At 44.3% G+C, this 25,688-nt stretch overlaps 1 protein-coding gene across 5 annotated transcripts in view; it reads left to right on the forward strand.

The window, feature by feature from the left end:
- PTPN4 (protein tyrosine phosphatase non-receptor type 4) overlaps positions 1-25,688 on the forward strand; it is a 229,810-nt gene that overhangs the window by 168,068 nt on the left and 36,054 nt on the right. For 4 of the 5 annotated variants that reach the window (XM_048868477.2, XM_048868476.2, XM_048868481.2 and 1 more), the window contains 3 exons: positions 8,625-8,759; positions 10,277-10,435; positions 23,519-23,678. In XM_048868477.2, coding sequence (XP_048724434.2) covers positions 8,625-8,759; positions 10,277-10,435; positions 23,519-23,678 — 454 coding nt within the window. The remainder of the gene's footprint in view (positions 1-8,624; positions 8,760-10,276; positions 10,436-23,518; positions 23,679-25,688) is intronic. The other variant, XM_048868482.2, reaches the window with a different exon arrangement.

Below are 25,688 nucleotides of genomic sequence, written 5' to 3' on the forward strand. Positions count from 1 at the left end.
TAGCCATTTGTTCCTAGGATATACTTTTTTCCTCATGGATGACTATATCTGAGTCAGAAACCAAAAAAAAATTATTGGTAAAATCTTGAGAAATTTCCTTTAAACAGCAACTTGATTAAGCTACCAAGAGGCAACAACTGAATTAACCAGGCCATCTGCCACCTGTAACAGATATGTTGTGGATATTGTTTCTTTACCTTCATGCAGGTATGGCATAACTATTCAGAACATCTTTGATGAAGTTGTTCAGCTTTGGTATAAGATTCCTTCCACCAACATTAGAACCATCTTTCCCCTCAAATACATCTGTCACTGGACATCCAAAAACGAGAGTGACCTGTGAGAACGAAGCTGGGGAATAGGGTTCCTAGGAGTCACAGTATCAGTAGATGAGAACAAAATTATTTGGAAAGTTCTCCCAAACTGAATAGAGTGATCTGTTGGTGTAACATTGTTCTTCTGCACAGCCCTTGGGGAAATATTCAGATTCATTAATCTTTGATGGTGGACCATCAAAACAGGTTGCTTGCCCCAAAAGGAAAGGTAATATTTGTATTGTGGGCAGCATTTAGGAGCCCCACACACAGACATATTCCCTGGCATCAGTCTGTAGGGGTACCATCTCCATAAATCCAATTCAAGCACCTCATCCATCCATCTAATTGAGATTTATGATTAAATCATCTGTCTAGGATTTTACACTGTGCCTATCACTGTGGTGTCTGAGCACACCGTTGTATAATTTGTGTATCTGGGAAAGTATCTCCAGTTCTGCTGACATATATAGGTTCCCTTATACTAATGATTGTTGTTCTTTGCATGCTGGTCCCTATGTGGAGTCCAAACATCGGTGCGCCAGGAGCTGGAACTGTTCATAATAGTGTGTGTTGACCTGCACATGCGTCGTGCATCAGCCACGTGGCGTTTCCATGACTTCCGCTCTAGTTCCCTCTTACCATTGCATAGCCAGAGTAGAAACCCCTGTATAGTACTGCGTTTTCCCTCTTTTTGCCTTGTATATAGTTAGTTTATTTTATAGTCGTAGTTAGTTGTCCATTTTAGATGGTTAAGTGTTCCTTGTTGGAATTCTCTCCTTTGTGGGACCCTGTAGCGGGGTGGTTACCCGCTCCTGCCCGCTAGGGCTTAAAAGTCAGCCCTGGACTAGGCTGATTGGGGGAATGGCTGCAGCTGGGCCATGCCCCAGTCAGGCTGCAGCTGGGCCATGCCCCAGTCAGGCTGCAGCTGGGCCATGCCCCAGTCAGGCTGCAGCTGGGCCATGCCCCAGTCAGGCTGCAGCTGGGCCATGCCCCAGTCAGGCCGCAGCTGGGCCTGTAAAGGGGCTGCTTGGCTGAAGCTTAGCCAGAGTGTGTCTCTGTGTTCAGAGAGGGAAGGGCCTGGCTGCAGGGACCTGAGGGAATACCTAGATTGGGGCAGGGCTGAGGGGAAAAGGCCTTCGGAGCAGGGGCTCTCCGGCCTGGAAACCCCCAGGCTGTGAAGCCTAGGTTAGGGCCTATTAGATACGGAGATTGCCAGGGGGCAGCCCATGGGTAGACAGAGGCAGCAGGTCCTAACCCCCTCACCTGTGATGAGTGGCTGATACACTGCAGTCTGCCCCGAGGAGCAGGGCTAAGCGATGACTGGCAGTAGCCAAGACTGAGGCGAGGTGGGGATAGTGGGTGGGGGTTCCCCGGGGAGGGGAGACCCTCAGGGATTGTTGGGGTTTACTGCCAGGGGGCAGCACCCCAATGGGAGGAGGCACCGGGTCCTGGGAGGGACTGGGGCTGGCGGTAAGGTGGATCACCAGACGGCAGAGGGCGCTCCAGAGGCTGACGACCTAATTCCCAAGGACAACCAGCAGGAGGCGCCGCCGGGTGAGTCCGGCTCTATTACACACCCTCTCTTCCGGCCTGGGTAGTATGCGCAGGCAAGCTGGCTTTAAGTACTGTGGTTTGTGCCCTCACTCCTTCTCTGTAAGCATCGAGCACCAACACTGCTTTTATTATTTGGACAAAGCCCACATTGCCGCTCGCTGCTCCAGTTGCCACTACTTTCCGTCCTGGATTCAAGAAGCTCTGGAGCTTCATCTCTGAATGTTCCTCATGGAAGAAGCAATGCAGCCACATGCCCCTTCAGATCCGGGACCGGTAGATCTGTCAGAACTACAGCCAGCACCAGCAGCGGGCGCTTTTCCCTGCCCTTCCCACTCAGAATCATCAGCACCAGCACCTCCACCTGAATCCCATTGTGCAGGATGCACACTCATGGGCACAAGGGTAGATCCCCGATGAGGACAGCCGCCAAATGCAGTGTTACCTCCCTGAGCTTCATGAGGTTGGGTGAAAAGTCGCAGGTCAACTCTGAGGTTCCCACTCTGCAGAAGCCTGGTTCAGAGTATAAGTCGAATGCCGGCACCGCCCCTCAGCCATGGTGACGGTCCCGCCACCATCACCTCCAGTGCCGTCCACGCCATCAGAACCATCTGGTCTGTCCCACCCGGTCCTGAGCACTCCAGGACGCTTGTTCCCCCCTGACACCGACAGCTGAACTGCTGCTGCGCTTCTCTGGCTCTCCTCAGGATTCCACACAGCCAGTCGTCCTTGGCTCTCCATCTCCGACCACGGAACTTCTCCTTCTTATGGATCGCCCTCCTTCGCTCCACCCCACGCTGACATCTCCACCAACGGCCCCTCCTCTACCAGATCCATCTTTATAGTCAGACTGGTCCTCTGATCAGGACACAGCCTTCTCGCCAGCTCACTCCTACAGCCCAGATCCCTGCTGCCAACCCTATCTGCCTCACTGTATCTCAGCAGCCACCTCATGGCTCGCCTACCCTTGGGTACCGCCCATGCTGGGCAACCCCTATGCTGGCCATACTGGTCTGCCTGGGACCTGTGCTGCCACTGTAGCCTCTCCTCATGCCCACAGTACCAACCATCTTCACCTCCTGCCGATCCTCCTTCTGTCTATGAGGATCCCCATGAAGCCTCCAGTCTTCCAGCACCCTCTGTACCATTGGTTCCAGTAGCTCCCTCTGTCCCGACTGGGGCTTCTTCGTCTCCTGATGATGCCATCATCTCACCTGCACTCTCACCTCTGGATGACCATGCCCAATAACAGGACCTTCTCTGCCGTATGGCGATGGCCCTCAGTCTCCCCATGGAAGATGTCCAGGACCACCACAATCGGTTCCTACACATTCTGTTGCCTGCTGGGCCCTCTCGAACTGCCTTGCCCCAACACTATGCCATTCTCCAACTGGCACAAGCAGTTTGGCACACCCCAGCATCCTGCGCCCCCACTAGAAAACGGGTGAGCGTAGGTACTTCATTCCAGCTAAGGGTACAGACTTCTTATTCTTCCACCCTCCTCCAAACTCCTTGGTAGTCTAGGTGGCCACAGATGTGCTCACCAGCAACATCTCCATTCCCCATACGCACCCAGACTGGGCAGCAAAAAAGCTCAACCTTATTGGCTGTAAGGTCTATTCCTCTGTGGCCTTCAATTCCGCATTGCCAGTTACCAGAGCATTCTGGCAAAATAGGACTTCCTGTTCTACCCAAAAGTTGCGTACTTTCGAGCCTTCCTGCCCCCTGATAAACAGCGGGTATTCACTAGTGTGCTGGGGAGCCTGTGGTGCCATGGCCCAGGGCCTCTGGTCACACCGTGAGGTGAGGATGCATATCAACATTCTCGAACCATGTGCTATTTGCTTAGCTTGCCAGGCCTTCTGCCACTTCTCCGCCACCGCCATGTCCAAGTGTTATATGAGTGCTGCCACATTGTCAGACATGTCAACAAGCAGGGTGGAGCCCGATCCTGGTTCCTCTGTGCGGAGGCCATCCTCCTTTAGAACTGGTGCCTCCGGCACAACATCACCCTCCATGCGGTACACCTTCTGGGGATGAACAACTTCCTTGCAGACCCACTCAGTCACTCATTCCATGCAAAACAGAAATGAGAACTCCACAATCTCGTTCTCTGCTCCATCTTCCATGAGGGGCACTCCTCGATGGGACCTGTTCGCCACACTGACCAACCACAAACTCCTCTTCTGCTCCAGGGGAGCCCTTGGTCCCGGTTCGCGGGGAGATGCCTTTCTCATTCTCTTGACCAGTGAGCTCTATTACGCCTTCCTGCCCATTCTCCTGCTTCCCCAGATCCTACACAAAATCCACCAGGATTGAGGGACTGTTCACCTTGTGGCCCATGCTTGGCCCTGCTAGTATTGGTTTCCAGACCACCTTCATCTCTCCACTAATTCTCCAGTTCCACTACCCTTGCTCCCTGATTTCCTCACTCAAGCCCACAGCCGCCTCCGGTACCCCAATCCCAGCCCTTTTCACCTCATGGCGTGGTATTTGGATGGAACTTGCACATGTTCTGCCCCCGTGCATGACGTCTTCATGCACAGTAGGCACCCATTTACCAGGGCTTGCGACCTCGCAAAGTGGCCCTGCTTCAGTGCCTGAGCACAGCACCACAACCTCTGTTTTTATTTTGGTGGTCCTGGTTTACCTTCTCCATCTTCGTTGCTCAGACCTCGCTCACTCCTCTGTTCAAATATACCTAGCAGCACTCAGTGCCTTCCTCCCACCTGTGGATGGGTTCTCCATTTTCATGCATCCACCTACTGCCTGCTTCCTCCATGGTCTCCTCAACATTTTCCCCTCGGTAGGAAAAACCGACCCCCTCCTGGAATGTCAACCTTGTTCTCTCCACCCTCACTAAGCCGCCCTTTGAATCCCTGTTGATTTGCTCCATTTCTCACCTCTCTGAAGGTGGTGACCTTGGTTGCCAACTCCTCCACACAACGCGTCAGTAAACTGGCAGCTGTGATGGCAGACCCACCTTTCACCATGACAAGGTCTCCCTGTGCCTTCACCCCAAATTCCTTCCCGAAGTAGCCTCCTCATTTCACCTCAACCAGAGTGTACACTTACCCATCTTCTACCTTAAGCTACATGCCTCCAACAAGGAGTGCATGCTACACTCTCTTGATGTACGCCAAGGACTGGTCTTTTACCTCCAATACGCCCGAGCCTTCCGCGCCACCTCTTGCCTCTTCATCGCCATCGTGGCCACGCTCTTTCCTCGTAACATCTTTCCCACTGGGTCTCCCGCTGCATTACTGACTGCTATGCACTCTGGTGTTCTCCCGTCCCCTCCATGGGTCACAGCCCACTCCACACAGGCTCATGCAACCACATCCGCTTTCCTTGCGAGCATCCCGTGGCAGGATATTTGTAGAGCGGCCACTTGGTCCTCCATTGACACCTTTACCGATCATTGTGTCCTAGCCCCTGCAACGGCAGATGTGGCTGTTGGCTACACTGTCCTCCTCCCAGCTCCATGGATCTGTTTAGTGACAGTGGGATTAAATCTTAAAGTTAGGGAACTGTGTTAAACGGTGTGGTGGTCCCTCGCTCTCAAGGGGGGAGGGAGGCCACTCCACCTTGCTGTATCAGGCAACAGCACTCAGGCTCATGTCTCACTGGCGGGGCTGAACTGTAAGAAGTCTATAGCTCTGTAACCGCCTAGCAGAGGCAAACAAGCAGTAACAGTCGGATGCTCTCGCCCCCTTGGGTGGGGCAGAGCAGTCTTCAGATGGCAGTCCCGGCAACTCCTCCCCAGGGTCAGCAGCAGACTGGAGAGGTCTGTCTCCTTCCGTAGCTCTTGCCCAACTGAGATTCAGGGCCGTTTCTTTATACTTCCTGTCCCGCCCTGGTACTTCGGGCGAGGGGGCGGGGGGTGGGAGGGATTGGTTCTGGCTCCGCCCACCAGTGGAAGGGTAGTGGTCCCTCTCTCTCAAGTCCAAAGGGAGGCCACTCCACTTCCCTACAAATTGCTATTCCTTTTATTGGAGATGAAAACTCATCCACTGAGGTATCCAGATTCAGGATTCTACTGAACTTTCAAAGGCCATACAAGCATTTAGAATGGTTTGGTGGTTTACCTCCTTCCATCATTAGAAGTTATTTTGAATAATGTCAGTAATTAAAGTGATGCAGAAGAAAAATTAAATCAATAGCTAAAATATTTCAGATTATACCTAAAAGTTATCTAGGAGAGATTGTGTAGAGTTAGACATAGAGGTATTGAAAATTAGCACTCAGGTCAGAAACCAAAAAGCCACCGCATCGAAAAGCTCATGCTGCAGTGTGGTAACTTTTTCTTCGAAATTTCCCCAAAGAACAGGAAACGGAGGCAGTAAGCATAAGTGGGTGGGACTCTGAGGTTAGAACTGTTATTAAAATAAAATATTTGAAACTAAACTTTGCTGATAAACACTTCAGTTGTCTATGATGGTAGCCGAGAGTAGTATTCCAAGAGATCCGAACCTGAGTACAGTAAATAAGGTGAGTTTTTTTTCTTGAGTGATACTGTTTTTAGATTTAAAAAACCCTGAGCTTTCTTCTTTTAGAGAAAGTTGTTAGTCTGTTGCAGCATATAAAGTGTTAAGGAAGGTTTTCAAAGTTTAGTATCTACAAATTAGGTGGTTTAGAGCAATATCGTTTTGAAAAGATAAAAGAATTATTGATTTCATTAAGTACTAGAATGCACTGTCTCCTTTTTAAAATGAATGGTTTAAGCACACTAATGAATGTGAAAGAGTCCCTGTAACTCTGTGTGGTAAATGTTCAAATTCTTAGCTGCAATGAAGCATCAAATTCTTCTAATCCAAAATTTCATATAACTTCTTTGTTTTTAGTTTGTAAAATCTCTCTCTGTTTTTGTAATTTCCATCTATTAGTTTTCTATAGCTTTTTTCAGAGCATCATAATTAAGTTCATTTTTATTTTGGACAAAAATAGTATTTTTTTCTTAGTGTTAACTTTTATGCCAAACTCATTTTTGAAGACCTTTTACTGTACTAGCTTGAAAGCAAGGTGTGTTGGTGTTAATTACATGTAGACTGAATTTTAATACCTTATTTAGTTCTATAGAAAGCATCTTAGCAAATCCTATTAATACCAGTTAGTATGTCATCCAAATTGTTTTACTAATGTAAATAACAGAAATGTTAAATAATGTCATAATTACCATAAGGGAATCTACCTTTCCCTGCTGTGGTAAAAACAGGAAATAAGGCATGATAAATCCATATTGAAAGTGCTTATATTTTCCTCATGAAATCTTATCTTACTTCAGGAGTGGATTTACCCCGAAATATGCCATGCTATAGCACAGGGCCCCAACCACAGGGGGCCCCAAAACATAGGCGTGGGAACTAGGAGTGTGGGGGGGGCCTGCAGCATCCCCACGTTTTGTGCGGGGCTCCGCTGCTGCCCAGGTTCCGGGCTGCCGCCCCGGGCTCTGCAGGTTTCGCTGCTGCCTCCCCCCGCCCAGGATCCTGGCTGCCACCCAGGGCTCTGCAGGCTCTGCTGCCTCCCCCTGCCCAGGATCCTGGCTGCCACCCAGGGCTCTGCAGGCTCTGCTGCCTCCCCCCGCCCAGGGTCCTGGCTGCCACCCAGGGCTCTGCAGGCTCTGCTGCCTCCCCCGCCCGGGGTCCCGGCTGCCACTCCCTGCCCAGGGCTCTGCAGGCTCTGCTGCCTCCCCCCACCCGGGGTCCCGACTGCCACCCCGCACCCAGGGCTCTGCAGGTTTCGCTGCTGCCGCCCCGCACCCAGGTCTCTGCGGGCTCCGCTGCCGTCCGGGGTCCCAGCTGCCACCCCACCCCCAGGGCTCTGCGGGCTCCGCTGCCTCCCAGGGTCCCGGCTGCCGCCCCGCGCCCAGGGCTCTGCGGGCTCCGCTGCCGCCCCGCGCCCAGGGCTCTGCGGGCTCCGCTGCCGCCCCGCGCCCAGGGCTCTGCGGGCTCCGCTGCCGCCCCGCGCCCAGGGCTCTGCGGGCTCCGCTGCCGCCCCGGGTCCCGGCTGCCGCCCCGCGCTCTGCGGGCTCTGCGGATTCCGCTGCTGCCCCACGCCTGGGGTCCTGGCTGCTGCCCCACACCACCTACGTTAAAACATATTGTTAGGAGCACAGCGGAGCCCTGCATAGAACATGGGGGTGCTGCAGCACTCTTCCCTCCCCTCCCCGACCCCAGCACGGCTGATGGGGGCGGAGGGGTGGGGGAAGGGGGAGCTGCCCCAGGGCCCGGCTATTTAAAAGGGTCCAGGGCTCCTGGCTGCTGCACTTGCAACAGCTGGAGCCCCAGGCCCTTTAAATGGCTGCCAGAGTTCCGGACGGTGCAGCCCGAGCAGCAGTGAAGGTCTGGCTCGGGGAGGCTAGCCCCTAGTCCAGCCTCTTCCAGGGGCCCGGAGCCGGCTCCCCCCACCTTGCCCAGGGGTCCAGCAATTCTGTCGGATTCATGCCCGCACCCCTAGTTCCCTCACCTATGGTCCCGACTGACGCCCCGTGGCCCACACCCAGCTCTGGACCCACGCCTGGGGTGGACATGGGTCTGGCTTCCTTTTTATTGGCTGGGTCCCTGGCAGGGGCCCCGGAAATGAAGCTGCATACAAGGCCCCACTAACTCTAAGTCTGCCACTGTCTTACTTTATCTTTCTACCTCCCATGGTCTTTGGATTTTTATGAGAGAACTTCCAAAATTTTGTTGTGTAATTTGTGTAATTTTGCAATTATCTGATACAATTTCAAATCAGTTATTTACTTCATTCTTCTAGATCCCCAAGTAAACCCTTGGCACGGAAATTGATGAGTGGGATGGACTGGGAGGTAGTGAGTAGGAATTCATTGTCTGATGACAGGTTAGAAACACAGAGCCTACCATCACGATCTCCACCTGGAACCCCAAATCAGTAAGTAGAGTGGAGTATCCTTTCTGCAGTCATCATTGACTGTTCACCTCTTATTTGTCAGTTATCCCTGTTCATTACCAAAATAAAGTTGTTTGTTTCACAAGGGAGTTTTTACAAACTAGCTCTTAACATCCCTTGGTGTGGAATTCAATGTTCTAAATTTTATTTTTGCTGACATTCTTTGGTATATAATAATTCCAGATGCATCTCAAAAGCATCCAACCTATAAAAAAGTGTAACATTTGGCACTCAATACCATAATAGTTTGAGGAGATTCCCCAGACTTTTTCTTGCATGACATCTAACAGCTGGATTATAATTGCTGTATACTGAATATATCTGAGAGCGCGAACAGAGCATGTGAGATAATAATTATGGCTTGAAGAGATGACATTAATAAAACCTTCAGCTGTATAATTATTTTATTCAGGAATCATTTTAGAATTTAACTTTTTGGTTCAGTAATACAGTACCTCTTGTAAACGTGTTCCAGGTCTAGGCTATAAAAAATGCCAGTGGGTTAATTTCCCTATTTTTCTGCATTTCTTTTATTCCCTGCAGAATTTATTTTTCATACATCATGAAGCTTTCTTGTTTTCTGTTTACGATGAATGAAAAGCATTCTTGATTTTCTTTACAAAATAGGAAAGCAGTTCTTTAAGTGTGCCGAATGAGAGCTATCCAGTTCTGTATTGCATAAACAGTGATTTCTCATTGAGAATCTCTTGTCTTTAGAACAGTTATTTCAAAGAGTGTTATGCAAATATCTGAAACATTTTACATTTTTCATTTAAAATATTGGTTTATTAATAATGCTTAGATTCTATAAATCACTTTTAGCCCATAGATCTTAAGGCATAGATCTTAAGGCATTCAAAAATGAAGGTAAGTATCAAAAGACCCATTTTTCAGATGGGACGACTGAGGCAGGAAGTTGAAGTGTGACTGTCATGGGGTCACACAGTAAGGTTGGTGACTGTGTTAGGAATAGAATCCAGGGCTGAAATCCTGGCCCTGTTTAAGTTAATTAGAGTTCTGCCATTGACTTCAATAGAGCCAGGATTTCACCTCAGGTCCTCTTGACTGCCAGTCTGTCCACTGGATCATGCTATTATAAGCAGAACTCCTTTCTTTAAAGTATTCCCGGCATGTTTTATGACCTTCAGTATTTATGGCAAGAGAGGGTTTTTTACCCATTTTATGAACTGATAAATAAGCCATTCTTCATAATATCTCTGATTGGGTTATTATTTAAGTATTTGTTGAAATAATAAAAAGATTTTGAAATAATGGAACTGAAAAAAAAATGAATTGAATGAGAGAAAATGAATTAATGGAATTACAATTCACTGTTTAAAATTCTTCAGTAAAATTATCTATATGTATATATGCTTACATTTAGAAGGAAAGTAAATAATTTTTTTAAAATTATACATTTATAGTTATAGGACAATGCAGATTAAAAGCATCAATCTTGGAGAATTTTCTAACTGCTTAATTATTCTTTTCCTATTTAGTCGCAATTCTGCATTTACTCAAGAGGGAGCCCGTTTACGACCATCTTCAGTTGGACATTTAGTGGACCATGTAGTTCACACCTCACCAAGTGAAGTTTTTGCAAATCACAGATCTCCATCCTCCACCCAAGCTAATAGCATCATTCTGGAATCATCACCGTGAGTTCAGCCATTATTAATATATTATTACTATAGCACATTGAGGCCCTGATAGAGATAGTCCCTACCTTTGAGAGTTTATTTAGTTCCCTTTAATCTTTATCAATAAAGCCCAGGTCCAGAAAATGTTAATTTATAAATAACTATTTTTAGGGGGCATTAATATAGATCTGGTAAAAAGATAGTTGCCAGAGTAAGTGCCCATAATTCAGCCATTAAAATGGGGTAGGATTTTACTCATGTCTTAATTTTATTCAGTGCCTATAGGTAGGGTTGGTGGAGTTATGCAAGTATCATTCTGTATGTGTGTATAAGATATTTTTTGCAAGAAGGAAAGAATGCATGATTTTGTGGTCTGATGTAAAGGTTTTAGTGGCATGGATTTGGAAATGTTGCATTATTTTCAGGGGCCAAAAACTGTATTCTCTCTCTCATATTTAAACGATTTTTTTAAAAAAAAATATTGGTGCAATTTTCGCTATCTGTGCCTAAATCTCAACTTTACTATCAGTCCAATTATACAGAGCTCAGATGAAGAAGGAAACTAATATATTACACACCAGAAAAATGACACACAGTAATTTACCTATAGATAAGTGTCACAGGAATCTTCCATTTTCACTGGTGTAAGGCACATGTTTCTAGTTTTTCATGGTCACAAATTACCTGTCACTGAGCAGAACTAGTTATCATTCATGCTGGGGCCCAAAGGCTATTTTTGGTGGGGAATTCTGTATTTTGGGGAAATAGGAAAAATTTACATGTTTGTTTTAAAACAAAGAAGTGGTTGTTTGAAGTTGTTCATAGGTTTCAAATGTTAGAAATTTTGATGGAACTGGATTAATGGGCAGAGTGCAAATAAAATGGTAGAAGGTGCGTAATAAATGCTATTTCTCTCTCTCGTATCACCACCAAATCTATTTCTATGTAGATAAATTGAACACTTGATGTGGTATAAAATAATTGTCATAATAATTTTGGGATGAGTCAGTAAACAAGCAAATTGTGCAGATTATCTCCAAGAAAAACCTGTAAAACATTTATAACACACCATCATGTATTTTATATATGCCTTACGTGTCTCAGAAAATCTGCTTTAGGATTTTTTTTGTTTTTAGACAGTGTTTAAGAAGTTGTATGTGGACTTTCTGTTGTATCTCTTTGCCTGGAACCTTACTTACTAGCAGCCCAACTGTTCAGGACTGTTTTGGAGAGAGAAATTAAAAGTAATAAATGTAAAACACCTCTTATAGTGACCTAATAAAGCATTTATAAGGCACACAATTCTCACAACTTTAATAGCTGATATATCTTGCCTTTACAGTGTTAGAATAAGTATTGGCAATCTCTTCTTCCTAATAATATAAAACTCCCATTTTTAATCCTGCCAGAACCTGACTTCAAAGATATCTGACTTCAGATAGTGACATTTTAATGTCTGTTGTTGCTGTGTGATATTCATATTATGGTAGTGGCCTATGAGGGTTCCATTGTGGTAGGTGCTGTACAGAGGGAGATGTGGTTCCTGCTCCAAAGAGTTTACAATGTAAGATGAAGAGCAGCGTACAAAAAGTGGTCAAGAGTGCCACAATGTAATATTAACAACTTTTTATATAAATATACATATTTGCTCTATATTTTTGGCTTGGTAGTAATGTGATTACTAGCTTTCTCAAACTACCCCTTACTCTATTTGTTAAATAGCTGATTTCTTGCGAGGGTCACCACAGAAGTAAGTCTTGAAAAGCCTTCTAGGAAAGGGTCGTGGCTTTGCAGATCAGTTCAGGCATGGATGTTCCTTGTATAAAATGTGGCATGGAAGAAAGTGGAAAGGTGTGTTTGAGAGAAGCAAAAAAGCTACTACTAGACAAAGACTGAATTTTGTCTGAATGGGATGTGCAAAACTGGGACATAGTCAAATATATAATATACCTACGACACAGCGACTTATGTAGACATGGCCTTAGACACCTTAGCAAGCTTACAGCGGCACAGCTGTACCATTGCAGTTGCGCCACTGTAAAATCAGTCGTGTAGCTGCTTTATGCCAATGGGAGAGAGCTCTTCCATCAACATAATAAAACCACTTCCATGAGCTCTCCTGCTGACATAGCAATGTGTACACTACAACTTACGCCAGCGAAACTTATGTTGTTCAGGAGGGTGGTTTTTTCACATCCCTGAGCGACATAAGTTTTGCCCACACAAATTGTAGTGAAGACATGTCATAAGTCCCATTTTAAAACATGTAGTTTGTCACCTGAGTGACATACGTCACTTTTAAAAACAGAACCTAGGCTCCTGAGTCATTTATGCGCTTTTGAAAATTTTACCTTCTTGTTTCTTTGAAGTGTCAAAATGTTACTGATTCAGGATTTGATAATGATAAAAGGATAGAGATCATCATTAAAAAATATCTGTGGACAGAAAGTTAACTTTAAACTACTTAGCACCAAATTAAAGTCCGGGTAACATGTGGCAGAGCACTTTTATGCATTAAATACATGGTGTATATATAATACAAATGAGCTTTTTATATTTAAAATAAAAAGTTCTTTGGACTGTAAACTGAGAGAGCTTAAAGTTAGGGAACTAAGAGAGCTATACCTCTCAGGACCCTTGTAGCATTAAGCCTGTTTATATCTGCAGTATTCTAGAGGAGATGCCTTGCATTACTTATGGATTCAGTTCATTTTAATTTGCAGAGTACACTTTTCACTGCCAGAAAAGTTTATTCTTTAGTGTGCTGTTTTAAGCAAATAAAACTAGTGGGTTTGCTGAATTGTTCTGATCACTTTTATGATGGAATATTTCAAATAACAGATATTGAGATCACTGAACTCATTTAGGTTGACTCTTTTACCAGGAGTGAAAAGTCTGTAAATAAGATGCATGTCAGTGCATGTAAGTGCTGAAAAGTTTTTAAATAAAATTAAATCTAGTTCCAAAGCTAGAGACAAAAGTATACCCTGATTCCTGTAGTATTTAGGGTCAATGAAGCTTTGATCTAGCTTACTTTATTGCAGACACAACTGGGCTATCAGCACAAATTACAGGTGTTGCCTATAATCTGGATAATAAACTTTCAAGTCCTACATTTAACATTCTGGCAGCTTTTCCTTTTGACATGCGATCCTCAACAGCAAATAAAGGAAAGTATCTGTTGTAGAAAGGTGTTCATACTGAAGCACTCTGAATAACTGACATTTATTGAGACCATAGCAAATTTTAAATATTGCTGTTTGTTCTCATATTCCTCTTGCTATTTCACAGTACGTTGTGATGTTTCTGATTTGTAATTTCCTAAAATAATTAAAATAACTTTTAAATTAAACTAAATTAATTTTTAAAAGAACATAAGAACGGCCATACTGAGTCAGACTAAAGGTCCATTTAGCCCAGGATCCTATCTTCTGACAGTGGCCAATGCCAGGTGCCCCAGAGGGAATGAACAGAACAGGTAATCGTAAAGTGATCCATCCCCTGTGTCCCATTCCCAGTTTCTGGCAAACAGAGGCTAGGGACATCATCCCTGCCCATCTTGGCTAATAGTCATTGATGGACATATCCTCCATGAATTTATCTAGTTCTTTTTTGAACCCTGTTATAGTCTTGGCCTTCACAACATCCTCTGGTAAGGAGTTCCACAGGTTGACACTGCGTTGTATGAAAAAATGCTTCCTTTTGTTTTTTTTTAAACATGCTGCCTATTAATTTAATTTGGTGACCCCTAGCTCTGATGATTTGAGAGCTAGTAAATAACATTTCTGTATTTACTTTCTCCACACCAGTCATGATTTTATAGATCTCAATCATATTCTCCCCTTAGTCGTTTCTTTTCCAAGCTGAAAAGTCCCAGTCTTATTAATCTCTCCTTATATGGTATCCATTCCATACCCCTAATCATTTTTGTTTCCCTTTTCCAATTCCAGTATATCTTTTTTGAGATAGGGCGACCACATCTGCACAAAGTAATCAAGATGTGGGCTTACCGTAGATTTATATAGAGGCAATATGATATTTGCTGTATTATTATCTATCCCTTTCTTAATGATTCCAAACTTTCAGTTTGCTTTTTTGACTGTCACTGCATGTTGAGTTGATGTTTTCAGAGAACTATCCACAATGACTCCAAGATCTGTTTCTTGAGTGGTAACAACTAATTTATAGGTTTCAGAGTAACAGCCGTGTTAGTCTGTATTCGCAAAAAGAAAAGGAGTACTTGTGGCACCTTAGAGACTAACCAATTTATTTGAGCATGAGCTTTCGTGAGCTACAGCTCACTTCATCGGATGCATACCGTGGAAACTGCAGCAGACTTTATATATACACAGAGAATATGAAACAATACCTCCTCCCACCCCACTGTCCTGCTGGTAATAGCATGGACACAAATCAGATGTCAAGAATTATAACATTCATAAACCAGTCGGAGAACACTTCAATCTCTCTGGTCACGCAATCACAGACATGAAGGTCGCTATCTTAAAACAAAAAAACTTCAAATCCAGACTCCAGCGAGAAACTGCTGAATTGGAATTCATTTGCAAATTGGATACTATTAATTTAGGCTTAAATAGAGACTGGGAGTGGCTAAGTCATTATGCAAGGTAGCCTGTTTCCTCTTGTTTTTTCCTACCCCCCCCCCCCCCCAGATGTTCTGGTTTAACTTGGATTTAAACTTGGAGAGTGGTCAGTTTAGATGAGCTATTACCAGCAGGAGAGTGAGTTTGTGTGTGTATGGGGGTGGGGGGGATGTGAGAAAACCTGGATTTATGCAGGAAATAGCCGGACTTGATTATGTAAAGAGTTGTCACTTTGGATGGGCTAGCACCAGCAGGAGAGTGAATTTGTGTGGGGGGGTGGAGGGTGAGAAAACCTGGATTTGTGCTGGAAATGGCCCACCTGATGATCACTTTAGATAAGCTATTACCAGCAGGACAGTGGGGTGGGAGGAGGTATTGTTTCATATTCTCTGTGTATATATAAAGTCTGCTGCAGTTTCCACGGTATGCATCCGATGAAGTGAGCTGTAGCTCACGAAAGCTCACGCTCAAATAAATTGGTTAGTCTCTAAGGTGCCACAAGTACTCCTTTTCTTTTTAACTAATTTATACCCCATCATTTTATATGTATAATTGGGATTATGTTTCCCAATGTACATTACTTTGCATTTATCAACATTGAATTTCATCTGCCATTTTGTTGCCCAGTCACCCCAGTTTTGAGAGGTCTTTTTGTAGCCCTTCGCAGGCTGCCTGGGACTTAACTGTCTTGAGTAGTTTTGTATCATCTGCAAATTTTGCCACCTCACTGTTTACCCCTTTTTCTAGATCATTTATGAATATGTTAAATAGAACTGATCCCAGCACAGACCCCCGGGGGACACCACTATTTACCTCTCTTCATTCTGAAAACTGACCATTTATTCCTTTCCTTTCAGAGGAACAGCCATGTTAGTCTGTAGTCGCAAAAAGAAAAGGAGTACTTGTGGCACCTTAGAGACTAACCAATTTATTTGAGCATGAGCTTTCGTGAGCCACAGCTCACTTCATCAGATGTATACCGTGGAAACTGCAGCAGACTTTATATACACACAGAGAATATGAAACAATACCTCCTCCCACCCCACTGTCCTGCTGGTAATAGCTTATCTAAAGTGATCAACAGGTGGGCCATTTCCAGCACAAATCCAGGTTTTCTCACCCTCCACCCCCCCACACAAATTCACTCTCCTGCTGGTGCTAGCCCCTCCAAAGTGACAACTCTTTACATAATCAAGTCGGGCTATTTCCTGCATAGATCCAGGTTTTCTCACATCCCCCCCACCCCCATACACACACAAACTCACTCTCCTGCTGGTAATAGCTCATCTAAACTGACCACTCTCCAAGTTTAAATCCAAGTTAAACCAGAACATCGGGGGGGGGGGGGGGGGGGGGGTGAGAAAACCTGGATTTGTGCTGGAAATGGCCCACCTGATGATCACTTTAGATAAGCTATTACCAGCAGGACAGTGGGGTGGGAGGAGGTATTGTTTCATATTCTCTGTGTGTATATAAAGTCTGCTGCAGTTTCCACGGTATACATCTGATGAAGTGAGCTGTGGCTCACGAAAGCTCATGCTCAAATAAATTGGTTAGTCTCTAAGGTGCCACAAGTACTCCTTTTCTTTTTCCTTTCCTTTGTTTCCTATCTTTTAACCAGTTACCAATCCATGACAGTACCTTCCGTTTTATCCCATGACTGCTTACGTTGCTTAAGAGTCTACAACCTTGTCAAAGGCTTTCTGAAAATCTAAATACACTATATCCACTGGATCCCCCTTGTCAACATGCTTGTTGACCCCTTCAGAGAATTCTAGTACATTGGTGAGGCATGATTTCCCTTTACAAAAACCATGTTGACTATTCCCCAACAAATTATGTTCATCTATGTGTCTGACAGTTTTGTTCTTTGCTTTCATTTCAGCCAGTTTGCCCGGTACTGAAGTCAGGCTTACCAGCCTGTAATTACCGGGGTCACCTCTGGAGCCCTTTTTAAAAATTGGTGTCATATTAACTATCCTCCAGTCATTTGGTACAGCAGCTGATTTAAACGATAGGTTACAGACTACAGTTAGTAGTCCTGCAATTTCACTTTTGAGTTAATTGAGAACTCTTGGGTGAATACCATCTGGTCCTGGTGACTTATTACTGTTCACTAATACATGACCAGTGTGTATTTTAATAAATTCATACTACAAATATGAAACTATTTCTGTTGGTATATTAAAATGCAGACCGGATATTTATATCAAATACATGCAGTTTGTCAGTGTGGGGTTTTTTGTTTTGTTTTATTATTATGCAAATTGCTCAACGTGGTAACACAGAGAGCTGCTTTGACTGCAAAATAGGCTGCTTTTGCTGTCATTGTCTAAGCATTCATAAGGAAATTCAGAGCTGACTGAGCAAATATAAAGCAATGAAGTTTTTGCCCCAGGCTTGATTGTTAGTTCTCACAGTTCATGATGTTAATATATTACAGCTCTTTGCACTGTTGCTACTAAAGTGCTCATTTAAGTATCTTTTTTCAAACGTTTGCTGTTAGCTTATATCTTCTATAGGAAATTCTCAGTTTTCATTAACTCATATATGCAGACTGGTAGCCAAAAAGATCACCTTTTTGCTTTGTTCTTGGAATTACTTGTTTTTTTTAAACTTCTTAAAATTGTTAACTTTCAGAAGTTAACATTTACAGGAAAACATATCTTCTTGTCCATCACTTTAAAAAGATGAGTAAACTATGCCAGCCAGACTCTTTACTGAATAAATATTCAGACAAAAAGCTCTAAGTACTAATAACGGGCCAGTGCCTAAATAATTTATAACTGCCTTAAAAGTTAATTAGTAAATGTTAGTAATCAGTTTTTCTCTCTCTACAAAAACTGGTGAAAGACTGTTTCCATTGCTGCTGTTGGAACTTTGCAGAGAGGGAAAAATAAAACACATGTTGCCCCTTCTGATAAAAGACAGAATCAAGTTCTTTATGGAAATTACTATTAGGAAATATGCTTATTCAGTATGTTTTTATTTCCTGCTGTTATGAATCTCAGCTTCTACAGTCATTACAGTTTGAAGAAATAGTATGCGGGTTTTTTCAACCATCTTGCTAGAACAACAAATTTAATTTTGATAAAATTTGGAAGTTACGCATAAATATCTGTCAAATTGGTAGATATAAGATCCATTTAAATGTAGAAATAATAAGTCTGCCAAGATGGGTGTCGACATAACTTAGGTTTAAGGTTTCTAATATTTTGTTTATACTTTTAAAGAATAGTCTTGTTTATTATATTTAAGGCCTTTCATTTTCTGTTTTGTTGGTTTGTTTTTGTTAGGTTATTTAATTTCCCAGCAATTTATTGGGTTTTATTTAAAAATATTTAAAAATGGGAGAAAATCAGTAAAAACCAAGAACTCGTGGGGCATGAAGGGATATTCACCATGTGGCAGGTGAGGAAGACTTCCCTTCCCTGCTGTGGTTAAGCAGCCTGGTCTGCTGGGACCCAGCTCCCTGTCCTTCTCATTCTTTCTCCCCTCCCCCCAATGCAAAGGTAGTGAACAATGCTGAAGGGCTGGGGTCAGAAGGGCAGCAAAAGACTGCACCCTGTGACTGTTGGTTCCCCTGCAAGGCAGTGCCCCCTCCCAACCTCAGCTATTCAGTGCAGCCCCATTTGCTTCCCCCACACAGGCTCTGTCTGGCAGAAAAAGTAGATGGGGCTCTGTGCCCTAGGGACAGCAGCTGCCAGGGGTCAAAGTAACTGAGGACACTTACCGGGTGGCGGGGATTGGGCTCCAGCGGGGGGGCTCTGGCCCCCAGAAGGGGCGGGGCCTCTGGCGGAAGGGGCGGGGCGGGGGTCAGCATCCTCCAGCCAGCCCTTCCATGCTGCGTGGTCCTTGCTGCCCGGGGCTCCCGTTGATTTAAAGGGCAGCAGCATCCGGAGCCCCAGGCCCTTTTAAATCTCCAGCCCCAGGACAGCTGCTCCCTTTGCCCACACCCCCGCCCCAGGCCTGGCGGCAGCTGGGGAGGAGGGGGGGGCAAAAGGGGCAGGGACATTAAAGCGCTACAGGGTCCTTTGCCGCAGCAGCACTTTAATGTCCCTGCCCCTTTTGCCTCCCCTGTTGGCGGCCCTGCCGGTACAGACCCTACCAGCAGGGCAGCCAACGGGGAAGGGGCAACGATGTTAAAGCCGCGGCAGCGCTTTAAGGACAGTCCTTTGCCGCGGCAGCGCTTTAATGTTGCTGTGCCCACCCCATCAGCGGCCCTGCTGGTAGGGTCCGTGCCGACAGAGGAGGCAAAAGGGGCAGGGAGCACTTTAATGTGGGCTGGGTATGGGCCGGTGCGGGTTCTTACTGGTACACCGTACCAGCTCACTTTCACCCCTGGCTGCTGCAGTTACAGTTCTTCGCTTACGCAGGACTATGAGTCACCTTGTTGCTCCCTGCGTCCGGTGTGAGAGAGTTCCCTAACACCACCAGCCTTTCAGCCACTCTTCTCTGAGCAAGGGTGTGGGAACCTTCCCAAAACCTTCCCCGCCCCCTCTTTCCCTGAGGCCTGGTCCCCCGAGGCCCCTCCCCAGAGGGCCCACCTCTGCCCCCTCTTCCCTCAAAGGCCAGCTGGAGCCAGGTTGGGGAGAGCTGGGTAGCTGTGGTGAGCTGGTGCGGCCTCCCCATTTCCGGCGCCACTGCCTCTGGGCTATGCAAACCCTGTCTTCACCTTGCAGTTTAACAGGTGCACCCTATCCCTGTTCCATTTGCACCATTCCCCTGTGATACCCAGTCCCTGAAAGAGGCTACTCAGAGAAGTCCCAGATCTTCTGCCCCGAAAGGAGCAGTGTGCCTCAGTTTACTAGTTTTACCTTAAACCACTACTCCTGTAAACCGTACAGCACTTGTGAAATCTTATTTTAAATGACAAAGAAGGTTTATTTAAGAAAGAATAGAGATTTAACTAGAAACGAGAGTGTGATGGGAAGAAATGGTTCTTTAGGTAGTGTCCCTATGAGTGCTCCACTGTAGGTGCACTTGCATCCCTGCAGTGCGGATCGGAGAACTTTGACAGCACTGTCTGTTCGGCCCACACATGCGCTGTTTCCCCTGCGCCCCTCAACGTTGCACGGGCAAGCCCCTCTCAGTTCGTTCATAACTGCCTCTGGCTAGAGACGGGGCTATTAGCTGTCCATTCATCGGATCGTTATTTCACTTTCAGCATTTCAGTGGTTAGTTAATCCTTTTTCTTTTAAAGTTGTAGAGCTTTCTTTATTTTCTCTTTCCTACCAAAAAAAACCCCTACTTTATTTTCCCTTTTGTCTGGGGTTGCCCCAGCACAGAGTAAGCCTGGTTTACCGGGCTTTAAGAAGTTCCTCTCGTGCAAGAAGGCCATCCCCGTAGTGGATAAACATTCCCTCTGTAACCGTTGCCCTGGGGAAAGCCATATTCCTCAAAACTGTGGTCTCTGCCAACAACTCAAGCCCAGATCTCGGAAGGATAGAGAACTGAGACAAAAGCGCCTCCTTATGGAGGCAGCTCTTCAGCCCTCCCCGGATCTGTGCCAGGAGTCACCCAGACAGTGTGAATCTTCTCAATAGCCCTCGACATCTAGGGTCTACAGTTCAAAGAAAACAGCTGAAGACCCCCTTGCATAAGGCTTAAAAGAACAGAACTGAGAGTCCCCAGAGTGAGCCCCGAACTAGCCAAAAAAGATCACTGGCGCATTCGGTACTGAGACAGTCCAAACACAGTACCCATAGCTCACGAGAGTACCGTGAGGTATGTTACTGAAGCAGCAGGTACCATTGATGGGCCTAAAGACCAGATGTGCATAGGCACCAAAGCAATGGTACCAGGGTGACCAGATGTCCCGATTTTATAGGGACAGTTCTGATATTTGGGGCTTTTTCTTATATAGCTGCCAATTACCTCCCACTCCCGTCCCAATTTTTCACACTTACTATCTGGTCACCCTAAATGGTACGGACAGAAAAAGGTAAGGACGAGGCCGCACCACTGCTAAGATGATACTGCCAGTATTAGTAGTAGCATCAGCACCATCATTAGCAACCATCCAGCCTCTGAGCACTCAGTATGGCCAAGATCCCTGATGGCCTCCATGCTGACCCACTGACAGTCGTAGGCACCGGTTCAGTCAGTACCACAGGAATTCACACACTCGAGAGAACTCTCAGTATTTGACATACTGGAGACTCCCTGACTCGGTACCGGGCCTGGGATAGAGTGAGTCTAGACCATTGAACCTGGTATTACACCACTGGCTAAACAGGACAGGGTGACAACTCCCTTCTGTTTGAATGGGCTATCACCGAGATATATTATCCCCTGGTGACTAAGGGCATGTTTGCAAAAAAGAACTGGACCCTTTGCCTTGAGGTCTCTGTGTCACAGGGAGCTAGATGGTCAAGGAGCCTGGTCCAGGCAGCCAAGACCCCCATCTGCTTCCGCTAATGGACACAACCCCCTCCGGACCTCAGCCCTCCAGTGCAGCCACATCCAATCCTATGCTGAAGGACCAGGGTCAGAAGGGGGCTCTGTCCGTGAATGGGCCAGTATTTAAAGGGTGCAGACTTTTACTCCCTGCAGCCCTGTCCCTGCAGCAGTTATGCTATCTCACCTTCACAGAGGGAGCGAACCGGGCCACGCTGAAGGGCCAGGGTCAGAAGAGGAAAGGAAGGCTGCAGACCCTGAGTACCAACTCCCCCTACCCCCACCAGCCTTTCAACACAGCCCATCTGCTTGCCTTTGAAAAATTCCTGAGTCCTGAAAAAGCCAAAATTTGTGTGAAAAATCAGTAAAACCCCAAAACTGGCTTATTCAAAAACCTGGGAATTTTGGGGGGGAAATCGGTCAATACCTAATAAAAAAAGGCCTTAATTATATTTCATCAAAACTTCAGGGGGAAAGCGATATAAGTTTCTAAGTGAAATATTCCTTTTCTCATTCCATGGTCATATGCAAAGACCTTTTCTTGTGGCTTAAATTATTTGTTTATCAGAAAATACATAATGTGTTTCTTTATTTAATGTTACTGGGATAACAACCACCATATTTTTCCTTTTTACCAAATGACCATAGCCTTGTGAACTGTGTTTTGCTTTAATCACAATGAAATAAACTATACAGTATTAAGTTTCACATATGGCTGTCCAAGATACTTTAGATCTTGCAGCAAATTGAGTTGAAGTGTTATGATGTCTCATAATTAACTGTTAGCAAAATAAGGCTCATATATGATCAGACCAGTTGAGTGGGAATACTCACAGGGGTAAAGTTATTTATGTGCATAAGTATTTTCAGGATTAGGCGCTAGTTTTATTGTAGTGCTCCATCTGAGTAGTAAATAAGTAGGTAGGTGCTTAATAAAAACGGGGTTTAACGCAGTTGGTGGATAGGAAGGTCTGTACCATTGTTAGCATTTAGGGGCTGATTTTCAAAGTCAAAGATTGTTAAGCACCTTTGTGCCTCTGAAAATCTTCCACTTCATTTATAAGTATAAAGCCTTAAAATGAAAGATGAGTCCTGCATTTGTCATGAGAAAATTGTGCACTTAAATTCTTATGCCATAAAAAGTGGTCAAGGGAGTATCCACTATAATAGATAAATACACAGCATAAAGTAGGATGCTGCTGTTAAAGCTACAGCACCACAGTCTCAGACCTAACAAGTGTGCATGTTAGTCTAGAAATGTGAACTTTTGGTGGAGCTACTCTGATTTTTGGCGGTATTGTTAAAGATCAATCTGGTAAATCCATGGTAAAAATGCCATTTAAAAAAAAATTGACTCTACATATTTTCTCTTGGGCTAAATTTTGTATGCAAGGTACTATTTAAAAATGTGCTGCTGAGTAATATGCACTCAATTGCAAATTAGGCAGTGGAAAATAGTGAATTGCATCCACAATCATATGTTTAGTACTTGCAAATAAAATGTGGTTTTAAGACACTAATGCACAAAGTGTGTGAAGTTTTTTCATGTTGGCTTGGATTTTAAATCATCTTGCTGTTAAAAGTACAAAAAATGCATATTGTTCGATTCTTAATTGTGCTAATTTGTTCAAAACTAAATTTAGCTTTATTTTTAAGGTTTAATTTACAGGCAGTCTAAGATGTGAAATAATTGCTTTTCTCCTTGGGAAAAAATATAAAATGATGTATATTTGTTTTAGAAATAGATTTCTAGGTACGTATGAGATTTATAAAGCAATCTCCAACATATTGATCAAGTGGATTAAAAGAGTAGGTAAACTGTTTAAAAGAAACAATACATTGAACAAGAATACTCTGGCTTAATCAAGCTTTGAATGTTCACAATTCTTTTTTAAATATACTCTACACAACAGATGTATTTGCATATATGCCATAACAATCCTATCCACAAAATTGAACCCTTCAGATAACAAAAATGTCAGATTTTTTTGTAACTCTCAAACTCTGGGGTTCTTTTAGCCACTTGTTCAGTTTACTTGGAGTCCTAAGAATTTTCAGATAAAATTTTCTTCCTCCACCATTTTATTTTTGTATCTAGATCCCAAGAGACCCCTATAGATGGGCAGCCTCCTGCACTACCACCCAAACAATCTAAAAAGAACAGTTGGAACCAAATTCATTATTCACACTCCCAGCAAGAACTGGATAACCATATTAATGAAACGTTTGATGTTCCCGCATCGCCTGAAAAATCCACAGTAAGTTGATGTGTCAAGTTTGATCATCTTGTTTTTCGTCTGGATGATGGTCCTGCTTTTGTAGAAATAACTACAGTACTGATACATTTCAGTGGGCCTCATATGCATGCATTACATTGCAGCCATTTGTGTCATATATATATATATAGATATAATCTCACCAGTCAGATCTTCTCACTGGCCCGCCCCCACTAATCTTTCCATTTTTTCAGTGTTCCCGTGTCAGTTTCACTAACCTACATTATTGGAATGGCATACAAAGACATTGTAGGGACATCCTTTATCCCTGTGACACTTACTTAGGTTTCCTGTACTTGCAGATGTTTCTAATCAACCTCCCATTTTGGCAGTGAATTTGTCCATAGGTTTAAAAGAAGGCAGATGTGTAAATACTACATAAAAAGTATTGCCAATATCACACTTCCAAAAATCATGAGTCAGACCCCCCCAACATTAAGATTTTAAAAAATATAAATTCGGGTTATTATTTTCTTTCTGGATTTTGGGGGGTTCATTTAGGTCACATTTTCAAGATTGTATCTGTAATCTTGAGGGCTAAAAACATTTTTATAAATGGAAGCATGATTCTTGAGCTGGGGATATATAACAATACATTTTTACTGCAGTCACACCAGATATTGTGTACTTACAATAAATTTGTGATAGTTGGCAACATTGCATACATTTCATTTAAATTAAACTATGAAATAAAACTTCTAGCCATTTGTTTCTATATTTATGCTAACCCAAGTCATGTTAAAATGTAGTTCTGCTCTGAAAAATGACTGTGTAAAAATATCATCTTCCACTATTGTATGCAGTGTTCTTGTAGCCATCTCGGTCCCAGGATATTGGGGTATGTCTAAACAACAACGAAAAACCCACGACTGGCCCTTGTCAGCCGACGTAGGCTCTGGCTCTGTTTCATTGCTCCTTAGACTTTTAGGCTCAGGCTAGAGCTGACCTGAAAAGGAGCTGTGTGTAAGCTCAAAAGCTTGTCTCTCTCACCAACAGAAGTTGGACCATAAAAGATATTACCTCATCTCCCTTGTCTTTGTAAAAATAACACCTTACCAAATCTCTTCCTGCATTCAGTCATGTTTAGTTGAGTCAAGTGACAAAAATACCTTTCAACTGTTTTTTACTCCCATTAGCCTGGCAAAGAAAATGCAGTTGTGAGAGAATAAGCTGCATTGTATTCTGTGAACATAATGTTTATTAAGCTACAACGAGCTAAACCTGTGCAAACCCAGTAAAGGTACTGGGACTGCACAGGTGTAATATTGAAGGTCTAATTGGATGCACTGAGCCCTTAAATCGGAACGTCATGGGAGAGGGAAAAAAACTCAGTTTCACTCTCAAAGCACAAGTTAAGTTTGCAGGGCTTGCAGTTACACACAGCATGCATAGCCTGACTTACACTGTTTCTTATCCCCAACCTTCCTCTCTCCAACACCGTAAATATCTTCTGGAATCAAGGGCTTCCTGCTATGTAGTCGTGTCAGTTATAGGGTAGCTGGTTTGTGAGGAGGAGGTTTCTTTTGAAGGTTCAGGTTCATCAAACTGGATCCTCCAGGTGAACTTACACTTCCTTTCCAGCCCCTGCAACCATACACTGCAGAGTTCTTTTGCAAGTTGAACTTTTTAGGGTTCAAATAATCCAATGTGGCAACAGACAGGTGGGTTTTTAAAAAGTTGAATACCGGTTCCTTTAACTTGAAGTATCACTGTTAAATGTTTAACATCTTACATCCTCCTCTAAGTGCTGTACAAAACAATGATTAACCCACCTCACATCCCTGGATAAGTATGAAGGGCTAGTTCAAGCAAATTCAAAGCCATTGAAATAGCACCTTGTTGAAAGGCACAAGATTCTGGTCTATAGCTTCCACAGATGGCTGTGTCATGCCACCAGGGTCAGTGCTGTTCTGAAAGAGCTGAATGAGGCATAGGAAATATGTATAATTGCATTTGTATGTGGGAGGAGGTATGGGGAACAGTGGATGGAAA

This window comes from Caretta caretta, chromosome 11 (assembly GCF_965140235.1).
Source record: "Caretta caretta isolate rCarCar2 chromosome 11, rCarCar1.hap1, whole genome shotgun sequence".
In the NCBI taxonomy this organism is placed as follows: Eukaryota; Metazoa; Chordata; order Testudines; family Cheloniidae; genus Caretta; species Caretta caretta.